This window comes from Acanthochromis polyacanthus, chromosome 18 (genome assembly GCF_021347895.1).
Source record: "Acanthochromis polyacanthus isolate Apoly-LR-REF ecotype Palm Island chromosome 18, KAUST_Apoly_ChrSc, whole genome shotgun sequence".
NCBI classification, from domain to species: Eukaryota; Metazoa; Chordata; class Actinopteri; family Pomacentridae; genus Acanthochromis; species Acanthochromis polyacanthus.
Window position 1 is genome coordinate 15,013,814 of NC_067130.1, and position 25,317 is coordinate 15,039,130.

General features: G+C 39.8%; 1 protein-coding gene across 4 annotated transcripts in view; it reads left to right on the plus strand.

The window, feature by feature from the left end:
* The first annotated feature begins 1,267 nt into the window (after positions 1 to 1,267).
* The window catches only part of dab2ipb (DAB2 interacting protein b), a 193,140-nt gene continuing 169,090 nt past the window's right edge, over positions 1,268 to 25,317 (plus strand). For 2 of the 4 annotated variants that reach the window (XM_022192489.2, XM_022192490.2), the window contains exons 1-2: positions 1,269 to 1,563; positions 22,146 to 22,270. In XM_022192489.2, the coding sequence (XP_022048181.1) occupies positions 1,524 to 1,563; positions 22,146 to 22,270 (165 nt within the window). In that variant the 5' untranslated portion in view covers positions 1,269 to 1,523. Of the gene's footprint in view, positions 1,564 to 22,145; positions 22,271 to 25,317 lie in introns of all 4 variants that reach the window. The other 2 variants (XM_051938113.1, XM_051938112.1) reach the window with 2 other exon arrangements.

Consider the following 25,317-nt stretch of genomic DNA (forward strand, 5'->3'; position numbering starts at 1 on the left):
GAAAAAGTTGCTGCTTGAGTACCCAAGCATGCATAATGACATGCACACATATTATCCAGTGTTTTGGAAACATGGTGTATATCTTGATTGAATGCACATACCAAACTTGATGTCATCTAAAGGTTATGGGGTTTTAATCAAGAGACGAAGAAGACCGTCATTCATCTTGGAAGCAGACAGGGACAACATTATTAAGAATCTGTGATTAATCTCAACAAGTATGGACTCTTCAATGGAGAGTGGAATGTTGATGAATACAGAATGGAACAGGAAAAATTTTAAGTTCTGCAGTCAGTGACACAGCCTTGAGAAACTCATCTGTATATTAAAGTTGCACGGTTTTCTCCATTAAAATAACTCCCACATGCCTTAAAACAGCTTAAAACAAACTCTACATCTTTGCATCTTCTAAAATATGCACATCTATGAAGTCTCCGCCTTTCTCCCAAACTACTCCTCTCCACTCGGTGCAGCTCAGCACACCAGCTCACCTACACTGTAAAACCACTCTGCTATGCAAAAAGTTGCAATACTGGAGTAATTAATGTTTAAACTGGGAAACTAATTCTGATTAAGAACATGATGGAAAAAAATCCCTCCCCACAAGTGGGCAAAATTGGTTTCCATTGATTTATTATGTGTAAACAGATTAATTTGTAGTGTGTAAACATAAGTGACTGGTAGTAACTTTCCAGACTGTCTTCAGTACACTGATATGACACATCTAGAATTTAAAAAAAAATCAACACAATATGGACATGCTAACAAGGTAAGAAAAAAACAATTGTTCTTTTAACTGAATAGCATGCCAAACAAGAAGATCAGCTACAGATAAACCAAAATAGTTTGTGCTTGTCACTTTTGCACATTACAATGAGCGGCATAAGCTTCAACCGTGACTCTGGTTTTTTTTTACGTGTTGTCATGCTGGAATTATGCCATTGACACTGCAAATTCGCTGAAGATTAGATCTGTCACAACCAGCCACACTGGTGTCGAACACGTAAGCTTTCAATTGGCTTAGTGTTCTGCGTTGCAAGGTTACGTAGAGGGGAGGGGAGAGTGATGGCTCGGCGCCTGAGTGAGTGAGCCTACACTAAAGGTGATTGCTTTCTTCCTCTCTTCAGCACCTCCTCTTCTTCGGTCTCTACAACTCCCTCCTTTCTCACGCTCCTCCCCTCTCCCTGCCTCTGTGTACCTCATAAATCTCCATCTGCAGTACATGTGCTTTGTGTAAGACACACACACACACACACACACACACATCCCACTTTCTCAGCAAATGAGAACAAGAACGAAAGAAATGGAGAATGAGATTGGAGACACTTGGCGAGGTGATAAAGGAGCTCATTTCTTCTCCCATACCTTCCTCTTGGCTCTGTTGCTCACTCGCTTGCTCGCTCACTCCCTGAGCTGCTACACAGACTCCGTCATCAAAACACACAGTGAGGCGTGCTGGCTTGCTCACTCTCTATAGCTTGTGGACACACATACACAAGCTCACACTGGAGCAAGCATTCAAGATGCAGCAGCAGGAGAGCATGTCTTCTGATTCCCTGTCAGGTAAATTCAGAATTAGATCTTCCTGTTATCTTTTCCCTTCTTTTGCATCCTCATCCATCATGTTTCCCTCCTTTTCTTTCCCGTGTCAAAATGCTGGCTTCCCTCTCCCATTCTTTCTCTCTCTCTGTACCCATCTGTCCATTTTCTTGTTTGTGTGTTTCTTTTCCTTTTAGGCACACTTGCGAGTACATGTGTAGTGATCTAAGAGGTGATCATCATGATGATTGTTACTGTAGTAAGCAGGAGGTGTGCCTTTTTTCCATATGGCACTGCTGAAAGAGTACATTAAGGTGGAGTAGCTCCCGCTACTACAACTGCTTCACTTCCAAAGCGCAGCTGTGAAAGTGCATATGGACTAGAGAATATTGCATTCTGACCTAGATATAATGACAAGGCTTGTGCCTCTTCAGCCGGGATCTGCTCGTTTTCTCTTGGAGTTGAATGCCGCAAAGTAAAGTGTTGTTCTCAGTATCTCGAAACAGAGTGACAGCACGATTTGAATGCTGGCTGCTATGGAAATTCAGGTCATATGTGAAATTTAAGCCGCGAATGATTAAAGCAAGCGGTTTGAGCAGAGGAAGAGTATTTACATGAGCAGTGCTTGGCCTGTGAGGCTGATAGTCGTCCTTGGTGATGAGGACGAATCGACCCTGCTGGGTATTGAGTTGGGAACTGGAATGTTCACTCATCTTTAATTAGTCATGCAATCCATTTGATTGGAGCCAGTAAATGACAACTGAGAGGTAGAAAAACAATGTCAGTCAGGTTCACTTTGATTTACATCAACTGAATACTAAAGCAGACTTTGTTTACAGTATTTAAAAGTGGACACAACAACCCCATTAGGGCTGTTTGATGTGAGCACTCCTTAGAAGTACAAAAACTTGTGCAGCAAATAATGAGACTTTGTATTGTGTCGGGAGAAAAAAAAGAAATCAATAAAAACTCAGAATGGCACAGAGGATCAGTAGCTAAAATTATGTCTTGAGTAGTTGTTCCTGTACACATAAATAGTTACCTCATTTGGTGTTGACATGACCACTATTTCATGTATATGTTTCTTTTGGAAGTCAGGGAGGTCTTACCCCAGCAGGGAAATAATCTGTGATAGCTTGCCAGTTCTTCACAGTACAACATTGATTCTTGTATGGCTTTAGATTATGACAATGTGAAACTCTGACAAGCATAAAAAGCACAGACATCTTTATTCTAGTCACATTCATCAGCAGTGTACACATTAGAACCTCTTCAGAATAATACAAAGCAGCTTTTGTGAATGTCAAGTAGTTTTACCCTTCTGAAAACATTTTTCCTACATTACTGTATTGTTCCTGATTATACACCAGTATTCATAGTTTTCATCCTGCTGTGTTATCACATGAATACAGCCATAATATAATATTCATAAATGGACATTTACATAGAGTCCATGTGAAAAGTTCTTCTATCCTTTCAAGGATCACAATAGCCCACAATAACAAAGCAAAAAAAATAAATAAATAGTTGAGTTTTCTGTAAATTTCTTAAAAATGAAATGTCCTATTTATGCAAGTATTCAGTTTAGTACTTTGTTAATGCGACTTTTAGGAGCAACGCCAACCTCAGGTCATCTTGGTAATTATTCTACAAGCTTGGCACACTTCTGTTTTGGAAGTTTCTTTTTTGGCAGAATCATTCACACTAAGTCAGGTTGGATAGGAAAAGTTGATGCACAGCCAATTTTAAGTCTCTGCAGAGATGTTTGTTAGGTTCAAGTCTGAACTCCAGGACTTTGAGTTGTCTTTTCGCCAGTGGTGATTATGTTTTAGAGTGTCGTACACGTTCACCTTAGCCTAAGAGCCTTTAGCACTCTGAAATAAAGGTTTTCACTCAGGATTGCACATTAGTCTGCATTCATATTTCTATCTATCCTTACTCATCTCCCAGTTTCTGTTGCAGAAAAACATCCCTGCAGCATGATGCTGCCACCACCACCACCATGTTTGACTCTAGGGATGGTCTTAATGAGGTGAAACTCAGTGCCTGGTCTCCTCCACATGTGCTGCTGGAGACTGTGGCCAAAGAGTTTAATATTTACTTCGTCAGATCAGAGTTTTTCTTTTCTTCCTTCTCAAGGTTTTGAGAGTCATTTAGGTACCTTTTGACAAACTCCTAGCAGGTTTCCTTGTACCTTTTCGCCAAGGGTCAGTCTGACCACTCTACCATAAAGACCTGGTTGGTCGAGTGCGGCATTGATAGTTGTCCTTCTGTAAGACTTTACCACATCCAAAGGGAATCTGGATATCAGTGAGCATTGGGTTCTTGGTTAGTCTCACTCCATCCATGTGTTCCAGCTTTTTCAGTTTTCCTAGGGGGACAGATTTAGAAACTTTTGGTCGTTCCAAGCTTCCTCTATGCTGCCATGCATCCGAGCACTGTCAAGACTGCAGAAATTTCCTTCTGTAGCCTTGGTACAATCCTATCTCAAAAGGCTACAGACAATCTTGCCAACCTCCTGACTTGGTTTTTACTTAGACATACTCCATTAACTGAGACCTTTTATAGACAGGTGTGTGCCTTCCCTAATCATGTTTAATGAGCTCATTTAGGTAAAAGGCAGACTCCAATCAAGTTGTAGAAGCAGCTCAAGGGCCATTGATAGAGGTAGCATCCAGCAGAACACATTTGCATGTGTCATAACAAAAGGATTTGAATACTCGCCTAAAAAGGGATGTTGAGTTTTTTGCTTTCCATAAATTAACAAAACACTCCAAAATTTTTTTTTGCTTTGTCATTGTTGAGTGTTGTCTAGATTAAGAAAATGAATCCATTCAAGTTGGAAACAGAATGTGGAAAAGATGAAATGGTTTGTAAATTTCTACTAAATGCTAGGATTTGTTGTTTTTTTCAGAACATCTCTTCCCTCTTCGAATCTTGATGCTTGTTTTTGTCAATACACAGTATTTGGCCATTTATAGTGGTTAATGTGGACAAGGTTTCCTGTGTCCTTCCAAGCTGACCATAGTACCATTTATTTGTTGTCAGCCACAGTGCAGCCAATCAGTTGAATCAAAGAATACAAATGAATTGATGGCATTGAGGGAAATGAAAACTAATGCTAGCTGTTTATGATGACGACCCTGATCTTTCACTCTACCCTGATCCGTCTCTCTCCCCGAGTGTCACACGATCACTTAAGTTAAGATCCAGTGAAAACTGAATGAGCAGTCAGCGACAATCATTGTGCTCTAAAAATGGAGACTTCACACTTGGAGTTTCTTTAAATGACTTAAAATAAACTGAGTTTTAAACTGTGACTACATGTTGTGCAGTGGCAGTTGGAAGATAATATATTGTTGTTGCCAGTGTTTGTGATTTACTGACACCTCACCGCTGCTCTGATACGTCGACTGTCACCCATCACCAGCTTCCTCTGAGCTCCCAGGCGAAATCATCTGTATATCACATCGACTTCGCTGCACTTCATCAGCGAACAAACCAGCAGCGGAAAACATGCGCAGTACAGCTCTAGTGGTATAGATGCACTCTGTGCTTCATGGGCTTTTCAGACAGATGGCTGTTAGTAGTGCAATCTCAGCATGAACAAGAAAGGCATAATTTACCATTAAGTGTGTTGCTTGCCTGCAGCAGTGACAATAGTAAATGGCAAGCAGGATTACATAATGTGTGAGAGTGCAAGAGAAATGTGAAGGTTCACAGGAAGTTAAAGAGCAAGAAAAATAAAATCTAAACTCTGGAAAATTGCTCATTTAATGCAAGATGGAGGTAAACAAAATTCCCTGCTCAGCTTCTTTGTGGTACACATTTCAGCTGTGTGCTACTCTGGATTCCATGTCGACAGCAATGCCTTTTTTTTGGGATTGCCTTGGCACAGTTTCTACAACAGTTTGAATGTGAGAAACTCTTAATCAAAGATCCAAACTGCAACTGAAAAGAACTGGCAGCAAACATTTCCTGAAATAAGCTGCACTTTTATAAAAGCATGAGCAGCAGACGAGACACACTCACTGTTTTCACCAGACATTGTACATGGCAAAATGAGAGCACTCGATACAAAAAAAAACAAAAAAAACCACAAGCAAGTCTTGATGAAGCACACAAAAAAACATGTTTTTGCCACCATTACTGGCAAGAAGGGGGGGAAAAAATAAAGAAGTGAATCTGGGGCTGAGTTTGTTGAGCAAACCATTTCTCACCGATTCTCGTTCAGGATGCATTCAACAGCACCAATATGAATTAGTGTATTGCTGTAGGGAGGATTTGTATGCATATATAAACAGATTTAGGGGAACTTTTTCCAGACTATGTGACCATGAAACACCAAACAAATAACATATCCTTGGATCAGGATTGGGTTGTAGTTCAAATTTTAGAGTCAAGTGGACTTGCAACTTCCTCACTCATGCCATGGCACAGTCATTAAATCAGATGACACTAGGAAAAATTCTACAGATCGATGTGTAAGATTACACAGTCATTCAACTACAGCTGAATGCAAAAGACCCAACAACCAAAATTATTCATTCCATTTCCTCTTGTTTGACTGGTGATCTTTATCAAAATCACACAGGACTTTGTGTTCACAGAACAGATGTGACATTTTAATTCAATATCAGTTTGATTTCAGTCAATATTAAAATTCACCCAACTCACTCCACTCAGGACAATTTTACAGTTATTTTTATTTATTTATTTTTATGTAGCACACAAGCATTTCAAACCTATGGAAAGCTGGTGCATTAACACAACAGGTTCAAATGCTGTAGTTGCAGCTCCCTGCGGCTTCTTTGTTAAATATACTTGAGGTTTGTTTTCATCTCTTTCTGTGATATTTTACTTTGTGGAAACTAAATGGCTAGGGTGAGAAAGGGAGAACCTTGAGACTGTCCATATAAATTTAATTTTCATCCAGTTTTCTCTCAGGTTGCGAGCACAACAGAAACCAATAGAGAAAAGAAAAGGCTGTTTTGCCCCTAAGTGATGCAACATTGTCCCTTAAATAACTAAGCTTCTAGAGAGAAGCAGCAAAGTGGTGAAAAGCAATGGACAAAATAAAACAAAGACATACAAGGGCAAAGCTGTAGCAACTATCCTAGGAATAGAATATAAAAAAATCCTCACAGGACCTTTAACATAACTTTAGCTTCTTCCCACAGCAATGTTTCCTCCACCCAGAACACAGCATAAGATCTCAAAGATTGTAAATGGGGAAATAAAATTGCACACTCAAAATAAGGTTAATAAAAATGGGTTTTTGTTTTCTAGATGGTGATAATGATATTTGTCCCAACTACTGCCCACTGAATCCATCTAGAGAGGACAGAGCTGAAATGTGCGATCCAAAACACAGGTTATGTGGGGGTCTCCAGTTTTGTAAAATAACTTTATTCCTACATTGACACTCAAACTCAGTATTCCCAAAGAAAGCCAGGTGATGAACTTTCTCAGCCACCCTCCAACTGAGAGGAGTCAAAAACCTCTTTATACTGTATATTCTCCTAGCCAGGCTGATCACCAGTAACCCACAGGTGAGCTCTACCTCACAGGTTCAGCTGATCTACCTGATAAACAGGGTGAGCTGTGTTCTGGTTTTTGTTCGGGGGGGGGCACGTTCGTATTAATCCAAAACACCTCGCCCTAGAAAGCAGAGAAACAAAACTTGACATTACACGACCCCAACATTTATTTAATTTGAACAAATGAGCTTAAACCAATCATATGCTCAACTTAAAAAAAAAAAAAAAAAAAAAAAATCAGTCCCCACAAAAAAAAAACAAAAAAAAAAAGGTTAAGCATTTCTCTAGAATCACCTTTGGCATCTCTGTGAATTCGCAGATAATCTTGATAAAACAACTGCATTGTCTTTCATTCTGACATGCTTGACTTCCTAAGGCAGTTCTTGCAAGGCTAAGCTCCATCTGAGTAACCTACAGTTACTGAAAGCCAAAAGCTGCAAGAACAGCAGAGATTGTCGTCCATATAAACCACCAGTGGATCAGAGTTTAAATTGAAGTGTTCCAAGGATAGAATCAGAGCTAGCATCTCATTCTTAATAGTGGAGAAGCATATCTGGCTAGGATTTAAGATCTTTGAGGTAACTGCTACTGGGTGATCAGCTCCATCATCTGAACAAGCACTGCCCCCACAGCCACACCACTTGTATCTGGCAAAAGGTGACCTAAGTTAGGAACCATCAACACAGGATCAGTAGCCAAGAGTGTTTTTACATGCTCAAATGAGATCTGTACGGAGCCCCTAAGGTGCCACGGAGGAAAAAATATATAAATCGTGCTCATGAAAACGTATCTCATGAGCACGATTTATATATTTTTTCCTCTGTGGCACCTTAGGGGCTCCGTAGCTCTGCCACATTGGGGTTAACTGAAAAACGTATCTTAGAACTGGTGAAGTCAGTAAGTGGGGCAGCTACCTCTGTAAAACTGCAAGAATCCACTCCCACTTCCACTCCCACTCCATATAGTCTCCCAGGTGGGCTGATCACCAACAGCCCACAGGTGAGCTCTACCTCACAGGTGCAGCTGATCTGCCTGACGAGCAGGGTGAGCTGTGACCTGATTTTTGTTCAAGAAAAAAAAACTTTGAATATCTATCCATAAGGCACCAAAAACAAACAAAACAACAACAAAACAAAGCAAAAAAGAAAGTCCTACAGCTTTTACTACCGTCTCAATGGCTTTATCCCCCCCAAACGCCTGCATTTCACACTGCAACAAATGGGAATCCACATATGTGTGGATCCACAGTGTGGAAAGCATAACGCAGCATGAACCGAGCTCTTATTGGAGCTTAGGAGGTACCAGTAATTGAGCCTGATTGCCTGAAGAGAGAGGCATCCATGTGACACCTGAGCCAGAATTTCAAAATGGCAGAATGGCTCATAATTACAAACATATTGGAGCAATTTCAGAAAGAACAGGTTGTCCATTAAAAATCTCTTACTTTTAGAACCAACATTTTTCCTACTTTTTTTTTTCCTCCACAGATGATGCAAAAGTCAGGTTTTGTATTAACTGTTGGACTGAAGTTGTAAAGCTGCCACATAGTTTAAGGTTACAACTTGAAAAAGGTTAAAAAAAACAGCCAGTGTCTGTTATTTCGTATTATCACCACATTCCTTTTATCTGCATTAAGGACATTTCAGCTTGAGAAGGGTCTCACAAGGGATGCCTTTGAAAGAAAGATGCTATGGATATTTTATTCTGGAGTTATGTTTTCTTTTTGAAATCTAATGGATTTGATAAAAAGTTGCTTGTGCTGTTTCCCCTCATATCCACAGCTCTGATCCAAAAACCTATTTTTCAGTCTGGAGGGACGCCTTTCTTCCTCAGCATTTGTATTCATGAGTTTTAACTGAACTCGTTCATCAGATCGTGTGTCCTTATTATGATCAACCAATACTGTATTAAGCTCCACCAAATATATTTGTAGTTTCCAATTTTGTGGCAAATTAAGCTGCAGTCATAATAAAGGCTAGGTGGAAGAATTGCCCATCTGCAAACACGATCAGAAAGCAACTCATCATCATGAATAATGACCAAATACACTGCTGCTTTTTGCTATTATTTCCTAACAAATCAAATTTCATGACACACTGCAGCGATGTAATGCTTCAATCATGAAGTGATATGTTTACAAAATGTTTATGTAAAAACAAGAAAATAACAATAATACAGTCTGTTGTGTTGGAATCTAACGCACTCATGACCATCATCTTCTGCTGAGGATCCTGTGGAACTGAGGATTACAGCAATCCTTTCACAGTTTCAGAGAAAGTCGTTGTTTAGTTAGTCATCAGACACATAGTCATGCATGATCAGATGTCTTTCACTATTATTTAATTTAGCACAATTCCAGTTTGTCTGTTCATCTTTAAAGCATGTATCTTCTCATTGAATTGTATGTGGGACAAGGCATGCAAATGATCGCAGGGTATAAATTATGCAAGGACATTTCAGGACATTGTGCTCAAAAAACTTTAGGCACCAGCCTTCCCAAATACCTCTCCAGCTGGTAGAAATACCCTACAATGTCCTCTATCTTATTTTTCTTAATTTTCTAATTTAATTTGGTCATAGTGGAATCAAGTGGATTCATTTAAAGCATCCTGACATCTGATGTGCTTTGACATTGTCGCCATCATTACTTAACTAATTCCCAGAGTTGCTGAGATGAAGACTGTCTTTCGGCTAAACCTTCCTGTTCACTTGTCTTGTGAGCGCAGTCGTAAGGTTCAGTGTTCTGAAATAAGGACGGAGAACCTTTCAGTCCCGACGGAGGGCCAGACAAAGCATGTTCAACCAGCAGCTTGGAACTCTCTCAGCTGTGAGAGGGTTCAAAGTCTGGGTCAGTTTGTATGTAACAAAAACATCCTCCATTACTGTCAAGCGTTGCACTACCTACACAACTCCCACTCACAAGCTAAAAAAGATGGCTCAAAATCTACTATTTAGTCGAGCCTTGGAAAGCGAGGGTGATTGGAGGCTACAAAATAGAAAGTAAAACTTTCTCCTTCACAATCCCGTACCTGACTGTATTGCTTTGTGTTTGGGTGTCATGTATGCTTGGCTTATGGACTTTTATGTTGTTTTGATTTGCTTTCTTTCGTTTTGTTTGCTGCCTTGCCATCACACGCTGGTACACAAGGACACAATGTTGCTTGCAGACTGTCTTTTTTCACATATAGTTTTCACAGTCCAGTTGTTCTTCAGAGAATGCAACAAACTGACATGTTTGGCCATGTAGTTCTTTCAATAAGAGCCCATAAACTAAAAAAAAACATTTAATATTTATTAGTCCAGAGAAGCAGCCGGCTGTCACTCTCTGTTTCTGTGTACACTGTGTGTGTGTGCTGACTCAAAATAGATGTGCCAGCTGACAGAGTAGGAGGAACCAACTCATCTTTCTTTTGTCAAAAGCCTGTTCTGTGAAATAGGATTGGAGGTTAGCGAGGTAGCTTCAGGTTTATCCCCTGACAATGCTTCACTTCTTAGTGGAGTACATTGCTATAGTAACTTCTGCTGCACACCTAACCTGCTCTGGAGCAAATCATGTTCCAGGTGTATAGTCAGACCACTCTTTGGCGTTGACACGACACCGTGTAGAAAGGCCCGGCTGCACCTCATCCTACTGCTGATGAAATATTTGCTTACAAGGAGGCGCCACTATTATTAAATTAAAGTAGATAATAAATTAAAAAGCAAAGAAAAGAAAAGAACATAAATAACCTAGCAGGGCTGCTTTATTGCAAAATCCAAATCTATGGCAAAGCATAAAATTTTGCTGCCGGGAGGTTTTTCATCATGAAACTAAATGTATGGGAATTCTTGAATTTTAGATTTTAGAAATGGTTAAACGCATGGGAATTCTTCAATTGGTCCCTGGGGGATGAATAACGTATCTGCATATGTATCTCTATCTGTTTAGAAAGTCACATAAAATGCATGGCCAATGGCAGGCTAATGCTCACAATCTACATCTGGTTAGTTAAGCATGGCTGCATTCCATATTGCCACCTTTTTTTTAAAAAAACTTTAAATGCATATTACAGTACATACTGCAATATGACAGTATGCACTGTTTTTGCAGTATACATAAAATTAGTACATTCTACATTGTCATATTGAGGTGCTTTAACCCTTAAAAAGCCGGGACCGAGTATACTCGTTCCCGCTTACTCGTACACACAGCCGAAACCGAACATTCTCGGCTCAACATGTGTGACTTGTTTATGATTGCTAATTAACATAAAATATGCACACACCTGTATGTTTAAGTCGACCAATGGTAAGATATAAACATTGGCCCCAAATTTGCTTATTTCAAATGATAGAGCTGTATGAGCCGTTATAACGAAGCCGCAATTACGAAGCTCTTATAGGGGCCGTGTACCGGCCGAAATTCAATATGGCGAATGTCTACGACAATGCCACCTCGCAAGACTTGATCGATATTTTGATGGATTAGGTGGTTTTAGTATATGTTTTAGTATATGTACTTCTCCAGAAACATGGCCTTGTAAGGGTTAAGCTTTGACCATTGCAGTTTGTCTCAGTAGCTCAGGTTAGCTTATACGCACACAAGACTTTGTGACGTATGTGACATAACTGCATATGACCAGACAAGCTTGACTTGCACATGGATGTTTTAAGCAAACTACATTTGATGTACTATCTTAAGGGATATTCTAAATATTTTTTTCTGGCATACTCTGCAGTATAGTAGCATAAATATTGGAATTCACGTTATGTTCAAGATATCAGATCAACGTGTACAAAAGCATCTCCAACTTGCCAATGAATTCTCTTAGAAAATGGCTTTACCATTCCTAAAAGCAAGAGGGTCTCTGAGGACAGCCATCTAACTCCTTTTCTTTAACTGACAAGCACAGATATGAAAGATAGAGATTCTCAGTGGAGGAACCCAGGTCTTCTTTGCTTTATCTCTTTTTTTTCTGTTGACAGCAAGAAACGTCAAAGTCATGTCATTGTCCTACAAGCCTTTGTGGAGCAATATAATACTAAAGCAGGGACTGATAAAGCACAAAAGGCTTGAATTTGTTGACCTTTTAAGATTTGCAGGTAAAGACTGCTTACTGGTTTGAACCGTGTTGTAATATTTGTTCTTTACTTGCTCCTAACGCCATTTAACACAGTGAGGGCTGCAGCTGAAAGAAAAAGGATGAAAGAATCCATAAGAATAGGCTGCAATTAGTCAGCAATAATTAATGCAATACACAATTGTAATTATAGCCCCATCTGCTTAGGCCTTAATAATGGGGCAGTGATATTGATAAGCCTATTAACTTACACATTAACACAGTCAACAGGGTTTTTTTTTTGCTAGCTTTCTTTTCTGGCCTCATGTAAATAAATCACAGAACTGGATGCAGGCAGCAGGTATCAAAGATTTTTCCTCACGTTTATTGTGTTTAGGTAAACCACTGATTGTCACATAATTCATAGTATTTTACATAATGTAAAATTTAATAAAAGACTACCCAGGCCAAGTATTCCTTTACATTTTATGGTATTTATGCATATTACAACCTTTTTCTTGCTTTTTTCTAACTTCTAGAATCTGATCAAATGCATATGTCATAGTTATGTACTCTTCAATGTACTTAATACTGCAACTATGATTTAACTAATCCTAGATGGGAATAAAAGCCAATTCCAACAACACGAGAACTTCGTTCTTGTCTGAATATTTTGATATCCAGAGTAAAATCAGTAACAGATACAAAGCTAAGTAACTGTAAGATAATTCATGAACCAATACAAACAAACAAAAAGTAATACTAACAAACAGGAGGACTAGATTGTTGTTGCAGATTTGCTACATTGCTGTATTTATTATTACCCAAGTTTTGTTTCATAATCTTGATTTCTGTATAAGATACCTTGTGTTGATTCTTTTAAGGTAGTGTCTATAGATACGGACCCGTACCCGTAGCCTGTGGCCTACGGATACGGCACTTTCCATTTGCCGATAGATACGGACCCGTATGCAAGTCTCGAGAGTCAAGAAGCTGCGAACCACTGCAAACTGTTGAAAGGTAAGCAAAGGTTAAGGTTAGGGTTAGGGTTAGGTTTCGGGTCCGTACCTCTGGCGTCTACCGGGAGTCACGTGACCAGATCTCGCGTATCTGATTGGCAAATGGAAAGTGCCGTATCCGTAGGCCACAGGCTACGGTTACGGGTCCGTACCTCTAGCAACAACCTTCTTTTAAAGGAGAAAGTAGGCTGGAGAATCACTACATTTCCCGCTACAAGAATATTTTATACCATGCTGTTTTGTGCACACAAATCTTGCAGGGATTGATGAAGGCTGACGCATGACATTCTCTTGTGATTGTGCCATGTTTACTTGAAATCCCCTAAAGTTGCCAGCCGGCAGGGTTGTTGCTGTCAGAGCGACTCCTGTGTGTTTGCCAAGCATAGGGACAGCGATTCACAGGAGCCTGAGCACATTCACATGTAGAGAGCTGATTCTTGATCATTTCCCCACTCGACGGAGCTGCAACTGTAGATTACTTTTTAATTGATGACCAGCAGCTACAAACTGCTCAAGCTTCATATTTATGCCATGTGCCAGAAGCAGAGAGAGCTGCAGAGATTTTTCTCTTCTTTGTTCCATTGTGCCATTGAGTGGTTGAGACAGCTCTTCTGGCCTCATGTCAGTCGCATTTTCATACTCCTAGAGTGCATTTAATACGTCCATCTCTTTGAGCCTGTTACTTGACAGCTGCGCTTCAGTGTAAATGAGTAGTTGTCAGTGCTAGTGTGACATCTTCCAAAGCTAAAAACACTGCTCGCTGAATTCCATCTCGGTCCGTGTTATGATAAGACTGACAAACCAGTGTTTATTTGTGCATTTGCATCCTTTCTCTCCACTGGCATTGGACAAGTAAAAGTTGCGTTTGCTTGCATGGCATTTCTGGAAAGCTCTGAGAGGAGGTTCAATCACCATCTCTGCATGTGGCTTTCCCAGCGCTGCTTCGTATGAGCAGGAAACAAGATGAAGATTTCCATCAGCAGTGCAACCAATCCAGGCTCTAAATCTCTCAAAGCTGCATCGGGGCGTAGTGGCGTAGCCAGCAGCGTGCAGGCAGGCAGGCAGGATTTATAACTTGCTATTTAAATGGATGCATCTCTTCTTAAGTGCTTCTTCAGCGGTTTATGATTAGCACATATCTCCTTGTTCTAGAGCCAATCACTTTATTAATTTCTATCTTTGATATTTACTGTGCAATATTGCTTATACATGAAACACAGGCAAACATTTCAACAAACACGACTCCTCTGGTCATGAATATTAAACCAGAAAATAACCGATGTATGCTGCCCAATCAAGTGGCATACCAACTGTGAAGAATGATGAGTGGAACAAGAGGAAGTGAGAAGAAGAACTGAGTATTCACAGACAGACAGTGTGAATACAGACGCTAGAAATATGCAGGAGCTGGTTTTGAACCGTAATATCATATTATCCTTTGCTTGGCCTCAAGTCAGTGCGCATTTCACAGTGTCCACCCAGTTTTTGTGTGCAGCAGGAAAAGCCCAGCTAATAGAATAAATCATGGCTGCACTCCCATTTTTTGGTGGCAGAAGTCATTCCAGTTAGACAGCATGTGCAAACGCAAGGTCCTGGAACTGACCCACCCGACTGTAGTGTGGCCAAGTTTAATGGAATTAGTTGCACCTGTGTTTGGCAAGTCCTTGACGGGAAAGGTCTTTTTAACATTTTTTGCTTGTGCAGGGTGGAACTGAATAAAAACAGGCAGTGGTTTCACCAGAAAGACATGATTAGTATGGATTTAAATGCACAAAACATGTGGATATTGTCCATCTAAAAGCAATACTTTCTTATATTTTGGTGAGAACACTGTCCTGAGTGTTCCTCCTATATGCCTCAGAGTCCTAAAAGAGTCTGGTTGAGGTGAGCTGGCAGGCTGAAATCCATAATATGTGGGAGTTGAAGGTGCACGGACCGACAGGAGATGGCAAGTCAATAGCAACCTCTGTGTTTTCATAGTATTTGTGTGAAACCTGTGAGCAATACCTAGAATATCCAGAATAAAAAGGCCTCTGTATCAGTTATTGTCTGATTAAGCTCCAGCCAGAATCTACTTCAGCAAACCGGCCTACATGCTGTCTCATATCTCCTGTGTTTGTACTTCCTCTCTCCCATTTTCTTCCGTCACTCACTCATGTTGGCATTGAAAATGTTTGTGAAGTATCTCCTTCAAACTTAAAGTATTGATCTAAAACCAGAAGGGCTTTTTTTTATATATATATATTTGTTCTATCAATACCCGACAGAAGGACTCAGCAGCAGCATGTGGAAAATGAGGTTTATTGTCGTACTGCCGAGCACAGCTATCGATGCGGGAGGGAATAAAATGCTAATATTGTGCCGTTATTGATTTTCTCGGTCAGCCACCAATATGTAAAGCACAGGAAGGAGCAGCACGGCTGTAAGTATATGCAAATACAATGTGGCCATGCTGGTCATCTCAGCTAGATTAGAGCATCTAGTTACTATCTGATTGGAACACCCCTTATCTTTTATACACAGAGCGAAACACACTCATCCGTGGCACTGTGCTTTCATGGACACACAAGCATCTATGCACACACACACACACAAGCCCAATGAATACGTGATCTATTGTCTCGCTCCCCTGCTGTTCATTTAGACTTCAATAAAATGTGCTTCATTACATAACTGCCCCCACAATCAAAGGTAGCACAGCACAAAGAGAGCAGACTAATGTGTCACCTAATCTAGACACCAGAAAGGGATTCTGTGGCTTCAGGACAGAAGCACCTATATTCAATATATCAGAGAAAGAAATATAATTTCTATCATGAATTTATATTTAACCATAAAAAACCAGCAGCAGACATGGCTCTTTTATATGTGCGCATGCAGCTAGAAATGCTATCCTTCATAGCAGAGATATAAATTATGTGAAGTGCAAAGCGATTACATCTTTCCCCTCTGGAGTTTACTGGAGTGATGCTCAAATAATAACGTCCAAATAGGGAAAAAGTTGTCAGATGTCTTAGGTCACCAAACTCGCTGCATAATAAAAGGTGTAATTGATCCACGATGGTCATAACAAAGCTATAAAAGACAAAGAAATGGCCACAGACTCCCACTCCCACATAGTCTTGGGAGTGAAAACCTGTGTAAAGCTAATTATTATACTACATGCTTGTGGGTAATGAGACAAATCATTTTTACTATAGCTGAGTGTCACTTTGACACCATGGATATTCAACTGCATACTATTGGTATAATAGTCCCACTTGTTAATGAAGCTCTGCAGTCCCAGTGTTCACCAGTAGTAGGCAGTAGCAGTTGTGAAACAGCATGGGCCTTTTGAAAAAACATGACTGGACATAGCACTGTTCATAATGGAGAGCTGCTGTGAATGTTTATTTATCCCATGGCTCTGTTTCCGGGTAAGAAAGCGTAGACTAAGTGAAAACACTCACGTTCATTTTCCGTTGGTGCGCCACTTGGAAGCATAGCAGGTTAGCTTAGCACGCTAACGCACTAAGCGAGTTTTCTGGGATAGCTAGTCTACCTAGCCGAGCTCATGTGTTGAAGGGTGAACGTTTTAACATTAGCTTCTCCACTGTAGTGACTATATAGCCATGACATTCTTTACTTTCGCCTAACAGTTTCTTTAATGTGAGAACATGTAGCTCCTGTTTGTACTTGGTGTACTTGTACTTGGTGTTGACTGGTAGGGATTTTTTTTCAAGGTAAATATTTGACAGCAATGGTTAGTAATAAAGGAGACAGATAACCACTGTTTACAAGATATTTGTTTGGAGAAAAAAAATGAAATTTTTGGTGCAAAAATTTACAGTAACAGAAAAAGAGAAGTTCCTTTGCTTGTTTATGTTTTACATGTGTGTCATTTAAATAGAACATATAAACATTTATGCTTGACTGTTGACAGGATATTGCTAATCACATGTAGTCAGTGACTACAGAGAGAGAGAGAGCTGTCACTGAGCCAATTTTTGGAATAAATGTATTTACACGAAAATCAGATAATACAAATAACTGTAGCAACCACTAGTTGGAAAAAAGCTGAAAGTCTAATTGGATCTTCAGCCAATTATTAGTCAACCCCTAGTTTATACTACAGGATCTTTTGCATAGCTAACTTTTGAGTCAGTGTTTATAGTTTCTCTTCTGCCAGGTTCATACCATTTCAGGCCAATTCACTCAGTTTCACCCTGTCAGAGGAAGAAATCTGGCCCAGATTTGTTGGTAATGTGAAGAGTTTAGGGACTTGCACAGTTGTCACGCAGCGCTAAACACCGTCACCCTTCAGGCTAACATTTGCTGCAGATAGGTGTGTTAACATCTCCGGTTTTCACTAAAGGATTGACAAACTGAGTTGAACGAATGCAGCCTCCCAACCTTTTTTGTTTTTCCACACAAATACTCGTTTAGCCTTCTGTCTTCTCTTCTCACGGCTGCAAGTTGTTGCTCCATAGTTTTTATTTTGTTTACATGTGCGTCCCATTGAGATCACATCAGGTGGCACACGGCTCCCTGACTGCTCCCTCTGGCACCAAAATCAATTCCTGTAGAGTGTGATGCATCTTTATTTTCCAATCTTGTAAAGTGTTTGTTTGTGAGATTAGAGAGAAGAATATCTGTGCGTGATGAAATCCAATTTTAAAATTTGTTAGGCTTTTAAATCTCCTGTAATGCGAGCCGGGCCATGTTAACCAGCCATGTTGTGCTGACTGTATTTTCAGGATCCTTAAAGACATTGTGAACAACTTGGATGAGAGAAAACTATTCCATTAGCTGCACTATAAAAAAAGGCTTTTAATCATCTGCCCTGGTTGCAACTCTATTTTCTAGTCAGGTAGCACACTGGCTCACATATTTTATTGAATTCAGAGACATCTTGGGAAACGTGTTTAAAATCTTTATTTTGTCATTCTGTGTTGTAAGCTTTTGGTTGACTAGAAAGTCTGTGGAAGTTCAAGAACTACTGTTACTGCTTCTGGAGTTTTTAAAGATCATTCTTAATGATCTTGTTGAGAAACCAACAGCTTCTGTGACCTGATAGTAATACATCAGGCACAATCTGACCAGAATATCCATTTGTTGTGTGTATTCTTATTGAAAATCACAGGAATTCATAACGCTAAACTTCGCATGTAGCAGGGAAATGTCTTTAAGATGTGTTACTGAAAACAACTGTTACTGCGCTACAGTTTTCGGCCAGTTTTTCAGGGTACTTGGCAAGTAAGCTGTCCCGATCTTCCTGGAGAGCAAATTTTTCCTCTAGATTTAGGCTGTCTCAGTTGCTTCTCTCTACTCATGTAATCCCAGACAGACATGATGATGTTGATATCCCTGCTCTGTGGGGACCATGCCATCTGTTGCTGGACTCCATGTTCTAACAACTGAAGATAGTTCTTTATGGCTGTGGCTGTGTTTGGGGTTGTTATCATGCCGCAGAGTGAATTTTTAGATAGATCAAATGTCTCCCTGGTGGGATGGTGATGGATAGCAATCTGTGCTTCTCAGCATTGAGGAGGATAATAATTGTAACCATATCGCCAACTCCAAATCTGCAACAAAGTAAATAATAATAATCATTCACTGTTGTCAGCTGAGGCCCATCCTTGTAGAAAGTTTGTTTCAACAAACTGAGTGTCTTTTGTCAGAGCCAAATGTTTTAATTTCATCAGACAACTGACGCTAAAATTTTTTGCAAATGCTCCAAAAAAGCATCTGAAACATTTACACATTACTGCACAGTAATTCTTAGTGTCAGTGACATACATGTTGGATACCAGAAGAGTAGTTGTTCCAGTCCCTTATGAATGATATCAGGTTAAAATATCCCACACATTTACCCATATTTTTCCAATTGTAGTTGTAATGAACATTTATTCTGATCACATTTCAGTACTGTGTATAGTAGTCTTTTTACTTTTAATGTTTTTAAATGTTGTACAGCACTTTGCGCTGCTTTCTTTGTATGAAAAGTGCTTTATAAATAAAGTTGGATTGATTGATTGATTGATTGATTGATTGATTGATTGATTGATTGATTGATTGATTGATTGATAGTTTCACACCTGAGCCTTTGAACCAATAAATTGTTTTCTTGGACACATGCACCATTTACATTTGCAGCTGTTATCCGTCATGAGCGCCACAGATGCTCCATACACATATGCTATGCTACACTATGCTATGCTATGCTGTGCTATGCTAACTTGTATGTAATTCTCAGATCCAGAAAAGATTAAAAAGAACATATATTTTTGAAGATGTGCCACAGATTAGAATAATCAGACAACCAAATATTCTAAATTGAGAACATTAGACACAACCAAAAGTGTATAAATTTGGATAGTCATCAAAGAGTCATCAAAGAATAGCAAAAAAACGAGTCACTCTAATTACATCTTGTATCCTAACAGTTGGTTAAAGGTTGGTTAAAGTGCCTGACTCATTAAGAAATTCTAATATTGACATATCAGCTAATGTTGTTTGTATATTGGAGTTATATGGCAACAGGTAAATTACATTTTTAATTAACTTTCCAGCAATGCATTTCACAATCTAGTTAGCAATTTACCATGAACACAAAGCTTGACTTTGCACCACCATCTGTTCAGCGGTGAAACATGCTCTGCTACCTGTGCTGCAGACAGTGCTGAGAGGATTGTAAACACTGGAATCGATGCTGCTCTGCAAAGCAAACCACGTGTTAAAGCCAATGCTAATTCCTTCCAAGGATCTTTTTTAGACTAATTTCCTTAAAAGAAACTTTTCATATCGACATAACTTGCACAACATGCAGTACACTGAGATAAGATATTGACTACCTCATATCGTAGTAGGTTTTATTTCTTTAAAAAAAAGAAAAATTAGTTCAGCTTATAGATCTTTGCAGCTTGCAGGTATATGACTACAGTATGTTGCTGTGAGGAAAATGCAGTGTGTATGTAAGCCTAACCTGCTCCTGCAGACAGCAGTGTCATATTGATTGACTGAATACGTGCTGTCATAACCCAAATCAATAAATCAGGCAGGCCATGAAAAAAAAATCCATAATTTATATCCCATCCGTGAGGTGTCCTTGGGTCTGTCTGTCACTGAGAGGGAGCGGGTTCAGTTGAGGACCTCCTTGAGAAACACGGTGCATGGCTAAACTTGGCTTGTTTTTAGGGTAGTGCCACTGTATGACTTTAATTTTTGTCCTTACATTCTATTGTAGTAGACGCTGAGCAGCTGTGTTTGCCAAGAGATTTACACCGTGAGAGTAAAAGACTCGGAGCTCATCTGCTTCCCACATGAGTCTCACCCCTGTTGCTTTATTGAAGGAAATGAAGCTAGACATACCAAGCAAAGCGGCATCAGTCAAAAGACTTCCTTCATTTTTGTCACTCGCCTCTCTCGTCTGTCTCTCTCTCGAGCCTGCAGAGCCGATTCTGAAATGCATAATTAAATCAACACAAGGATTAAAAACCCATCTCTAAAGAAGCTGTGCTAAATTGAAAACTCCGTGTGCTTGACCTGCTCCTCTCCACAGCATGACTGTAAGCTGATCAGACAGTTGCAGTGTGTATGTTTGTGCATTAATGTCTCTTTGCGCGTAGTTTTTAATAGCACAGCCATGAGGCTACCTAGAATGTGAAGCACTGAGAGGAAATGATCAAAGAGACACAAGCAGCAGGGTTGTGACGACCTTAAACCCAAATGGGTTCATTAAACTCATTTCGCATACTCGTGGAGTCAGTGTGCAGCAGCTCTAATTCCACAATAATGTAAATGAGATTGTTAATAACAATAAATGGAAGGAAACAATTAGCGTATCCATAAAAAAAAAAAAACATGCCTCATTGAGTATTCTCTGTGTAGTTCAGCATGACTGAAGAGTGACTGAAAGCACACTGAAAGTTTTCTATTATGTTTTCCCAATTTTACATTTCCAAGAACAGAGATGAAAAACTCCAGTTTCAGAGTTGCTAGCAGAAGCACAGGCACAAATTCTATTTGGTACAAAAGGAGCCCTAACCCTGTCTTCCCTGCTTTCAGTTAGGTTTTAATAAGCCTTACTATATCAATACAGCATGTTATGTAACACGATGAAACACACTGAAGCGTCATACAGTAATGTTTCTCTGCATGGAGTGACACTGTTAGCAGTGATATCGGCAACATTCTGTATCATGAGAACAGAACACTCTGACCCAATTACTCCACTCATTAGGCTCTACCTGAACTAGACACAGCACAGCTCGCAACAAATCCATCAACAAGGGATCTAGATGTTGGGGTGGATGTTTAAGTCTTTCAGCCTAGTCATCACACGTGTATTTTCCGCCTTTATCCGGTGTTCAGAGAATATAGCTGAGACGCTAATAAGGTTTTGTTTCACAGGACCTATCTGTTAGAACTCTGGGAATATGCTCTGCGTTGATTGACTCAGTTGCAGTTTCTCTGTAAAAGTGAGCCACGTGTGAGACTTGATGGATTGCGTTTCCTGTGAGAAAAAGCATGTGTGGTGCTTTTCTGAGATTTATGTCACCTTATCATTGCAGATGCTAGAAAATCCAATTTATGCCTGTCTCAGTGTCTTTTTAAATTCATGCTTTCTTCACCTGACATCCACAGAATGATTGAAGTGCAAAAAAAAAGAAAAAAAAAAAACAAAAACGTGGAGAGCATGCAGTAGTCATCACCTCTCCAGTGGCATTTATAATTAGGATGAGAGTTTTTCCATTCGCTGAGCAAAACATTTATTTGCACAAGCTAAAGAGCGATTCTCTGTTCGCATTGATGAAGGGCTCATTAAGCAAAAATCGTAATTGGCCACTCTCTTCCTGCCTACTTCACTGCTAATTCTAGGGCTACTTTATTTTAGGTTAGAACTATTACAACTATTGCTCTTCATTCTGCCCCATTATTAAGCGCACAAACAGCGACTTCAATTTGTCACTTTGTCATTTTGTCTACCTTTAAAGCTCATTGTGCGTCTTCTCTTTTCTCCTCTTTAGATATGCAGTACCCACTGAGGCACCGGATGTCACGTGGTCATTCCTATGAAGAGCGAACTGTGTGGAACCCAAAGTACTGTGTGGTTGCCGACAGTCAGATGCTGCTTCTGAATGAGGAGGAGGTGGTGAGATCAGACAGTACAAACTCTTGTCTGTCATGTCCCTCTGTGTCATCATTGTCTTCCTTGTCTGTTCTTCTTTCTTTCCCCTCATCAATGCAGTTTCATTTGCTTTTGAACTATTTTCCATCCACCCATTTCTCCATAGGTGCGTCTTTTATCACATGTTCACATGTAATAGGTGCTGACATATTTAGTAGTCACACTCTACTAGTGATATTCACCTACTACCAATGGCAAAACCTAAGCTCCTGAGTGAAACTTGTGCTGTGTGATCGCTCATTATGCATTTACATCCGTCCGTCTTACTATCGACACCACCAGTACCCAGGTTAGCTGAGGCTGGCTCTTTGCCTCCATTGTTTTGATCAGTGTCACACTAGATTATGCGAGTTTCTGGGAGATTAGACGTCCTGTCGTTAGGCGCAAACCGGGATTCAGCGGGGTAATCTAAATTGCATTGTTCACTCAGCAATATCCTTGAGAAACAGCTTTGTGTGAGCTCATTTTCAAAGCCCCCGCTTACCCACAGAACTCCTACACCTGTTTTGGCTTGTTAGGAGTCTTAACAAGACTGTGAGAAATTGCAAAAATTGTGCAATATATTTTAAATCAGTATCACAAAGCATCCGATATTTATATACAGTACATAAAGGTTTTGAATTTCTTCTTTTTTATTTAATTTCTCTTGCACAATAGAACAACACAACTGAAACATAATAATAAAAGCCAATTTTGGGGATGAGGTTAACAGCTGGAGGCTCACAGAAGAAATCTCATCTCAATAAGCAGTATACACAAATACAAAAGTCATGAATAAGCAGCCGTCGGATAAAAAAGAAAGTAAACAACAGATAAATAAAATACGGTAATAGGTGTGTGTATGCCTAAGTGTATAAATGTGCATATCAGTGTGTAGCTCATATGTGTGTGTTAAATTCTAGCTCACTTGTGTTTATCCAGTGCCTTATAGAAAAGCAGCTATGTCACTAAACTGATAAAGAGTTTCAAAATCTAATTGTGAATGCAAAGAATTATTCAAACATTAATCCTGCAGAACATACCTTTTGAAATAGCTGAGGAAGTTAGGCAATAGTAATACGATCAAAGATGTGTTGACCTCACAGTGCTGATGAGGAATGAGCAGTGCCATAGTTAGAAACAAGAAAAGCACTAAGAGAGCAGTACTCCGACAAGGCTGCTCAGTCGTTGGATCATTTCCGACAGCTGAAATCTTGAAAAAATTTATGGCGGAAATCACGGCACTATATATTGTGACCATTTGATATAGATGCACCCACAAACAAAATAATCTTGCACTGAGCACAGACATGTGTTATGCATGTGTACGTTATGTGCGGATACCGAATCACATGACCTAAATATGTAGCGGGCGGGTGGAATTGATGGGACTCAGAAACACCCTCACTATTTATTCAGTTGTTCCTTGTATAATTTCCGATGGATGAGTCTCGATAAGTCCACGACGGTCAATTTATAGCAGGATCGCAATCATGTGATCGTCAGCAGGCAGGTGACGTAGCGTTCATTTGTTGTCATAGTTACAGTGATGTCGTGCCGCTATCTCGCAATGATACAGAAATCTTTAACAAATCAGTGGATCCAGACAATAAGCCACATCACTGCCAAAATCTAATCAGTTGGTCCTTGTGTCATTTCTGACCTTCGCTGAAAATTTCATCCAAATCCATCCGTCTGTTTCTTAGTAATTTTGCTAACAGACAAACAAACAAACAGACAAATGTACACATAACTCCACCGCATTCCTTGGTGGAGTACATATGCCTTAATTTTATTGGAATACTGTTGTGACACAGTAGGGCCTAACTCTTGATAGTGTAAAGGTACGATATAAAGAATCTGACAATTGCAAAACTTTCCTCATATACACTGTACTAGATTGATTTCCCTTGTGGTTCTGTTAAGTCAGAGAAACAACCGTTTGTAATTCCTGGCATGCCTTTGCCCAGATTTAAATTGAGCCCATGTGCTGCAGTGAGAACCAGATGCACCATATGCCAGTCACTTATGCCCATTAGTTTGTGACTGAGCCTGGATGACTGCATGCACGTATAGATGGCACAAAAATAATATCTGTTATGACTCCAGGTGGCTTTTAAATGAATGGTGTTAATTGTTTAAATGGCTCACAGAGTCATTTTTGAATAAGCACAATGCTCAGAACAGTTGCTTTGTACCTGTAAATATTTTTTTTGTCTTGTATGTGTAAGGTGAAAGGTTCAATTTCAACTAATGCCATCATCTTAGATCCATCAGCAACAAACTACGTTATAGCTCTCTCAGGGAATTTTCTCAATCCCACTTCTGTGACTTTTAACAGGGAAAGAACACAACCTCTCTTAGGGACTCTGGCAGGTTTTGCTAGAACTCTTTGATCTGTGATCATAGATTTAACCTCTGCAGCTCACGTCTGTCAATTAAAGTTACATATTTGGACGTTTTTCAGTCAGATTAATACCTTCCTGTCTTAAAATGGCTTAGATATAATCCCTGCCTCCCTCTAACCTCCCTTCACCCTGCACCCTTACAGCTTAACCACACCACATCACCTCCAGCTCACCTGCAAACAGTGTAAATCTGCTCTACGGTGCACAATGGCAAGTTAGAAGAATAATCGACAACAACCTGAAAGTTGACAGGGTTGATTTGTTACATTTGAAATGCTGGTTTGAATCTGTTTTTGCATCTGTGTTTTTAACAGTCATCTCCATCTGATTCACCAAAAGCTCAACCATTCCACTGATTGCTTATTTTGCTCATGATATCCCTTCCATCATATAAAAAACACCATATGGGCATGTTAACAAGATAGAAAACTTGATTTTCACCCGAGGGGGTGTTTAAATGGGCAAGCACTCTGCTTTAAAGTCACAAAAGCTCCTGGACAGGGCATCATTATTAGACTTGCCAAGCCTTTTTACACACCAGTGTGACTACTGGAACTGGGGAGAGCAGCGGGGCGTCAGTCATTCTTTGTCTGAAATTACTGAGGTATGCCGTGCTGAAATTGA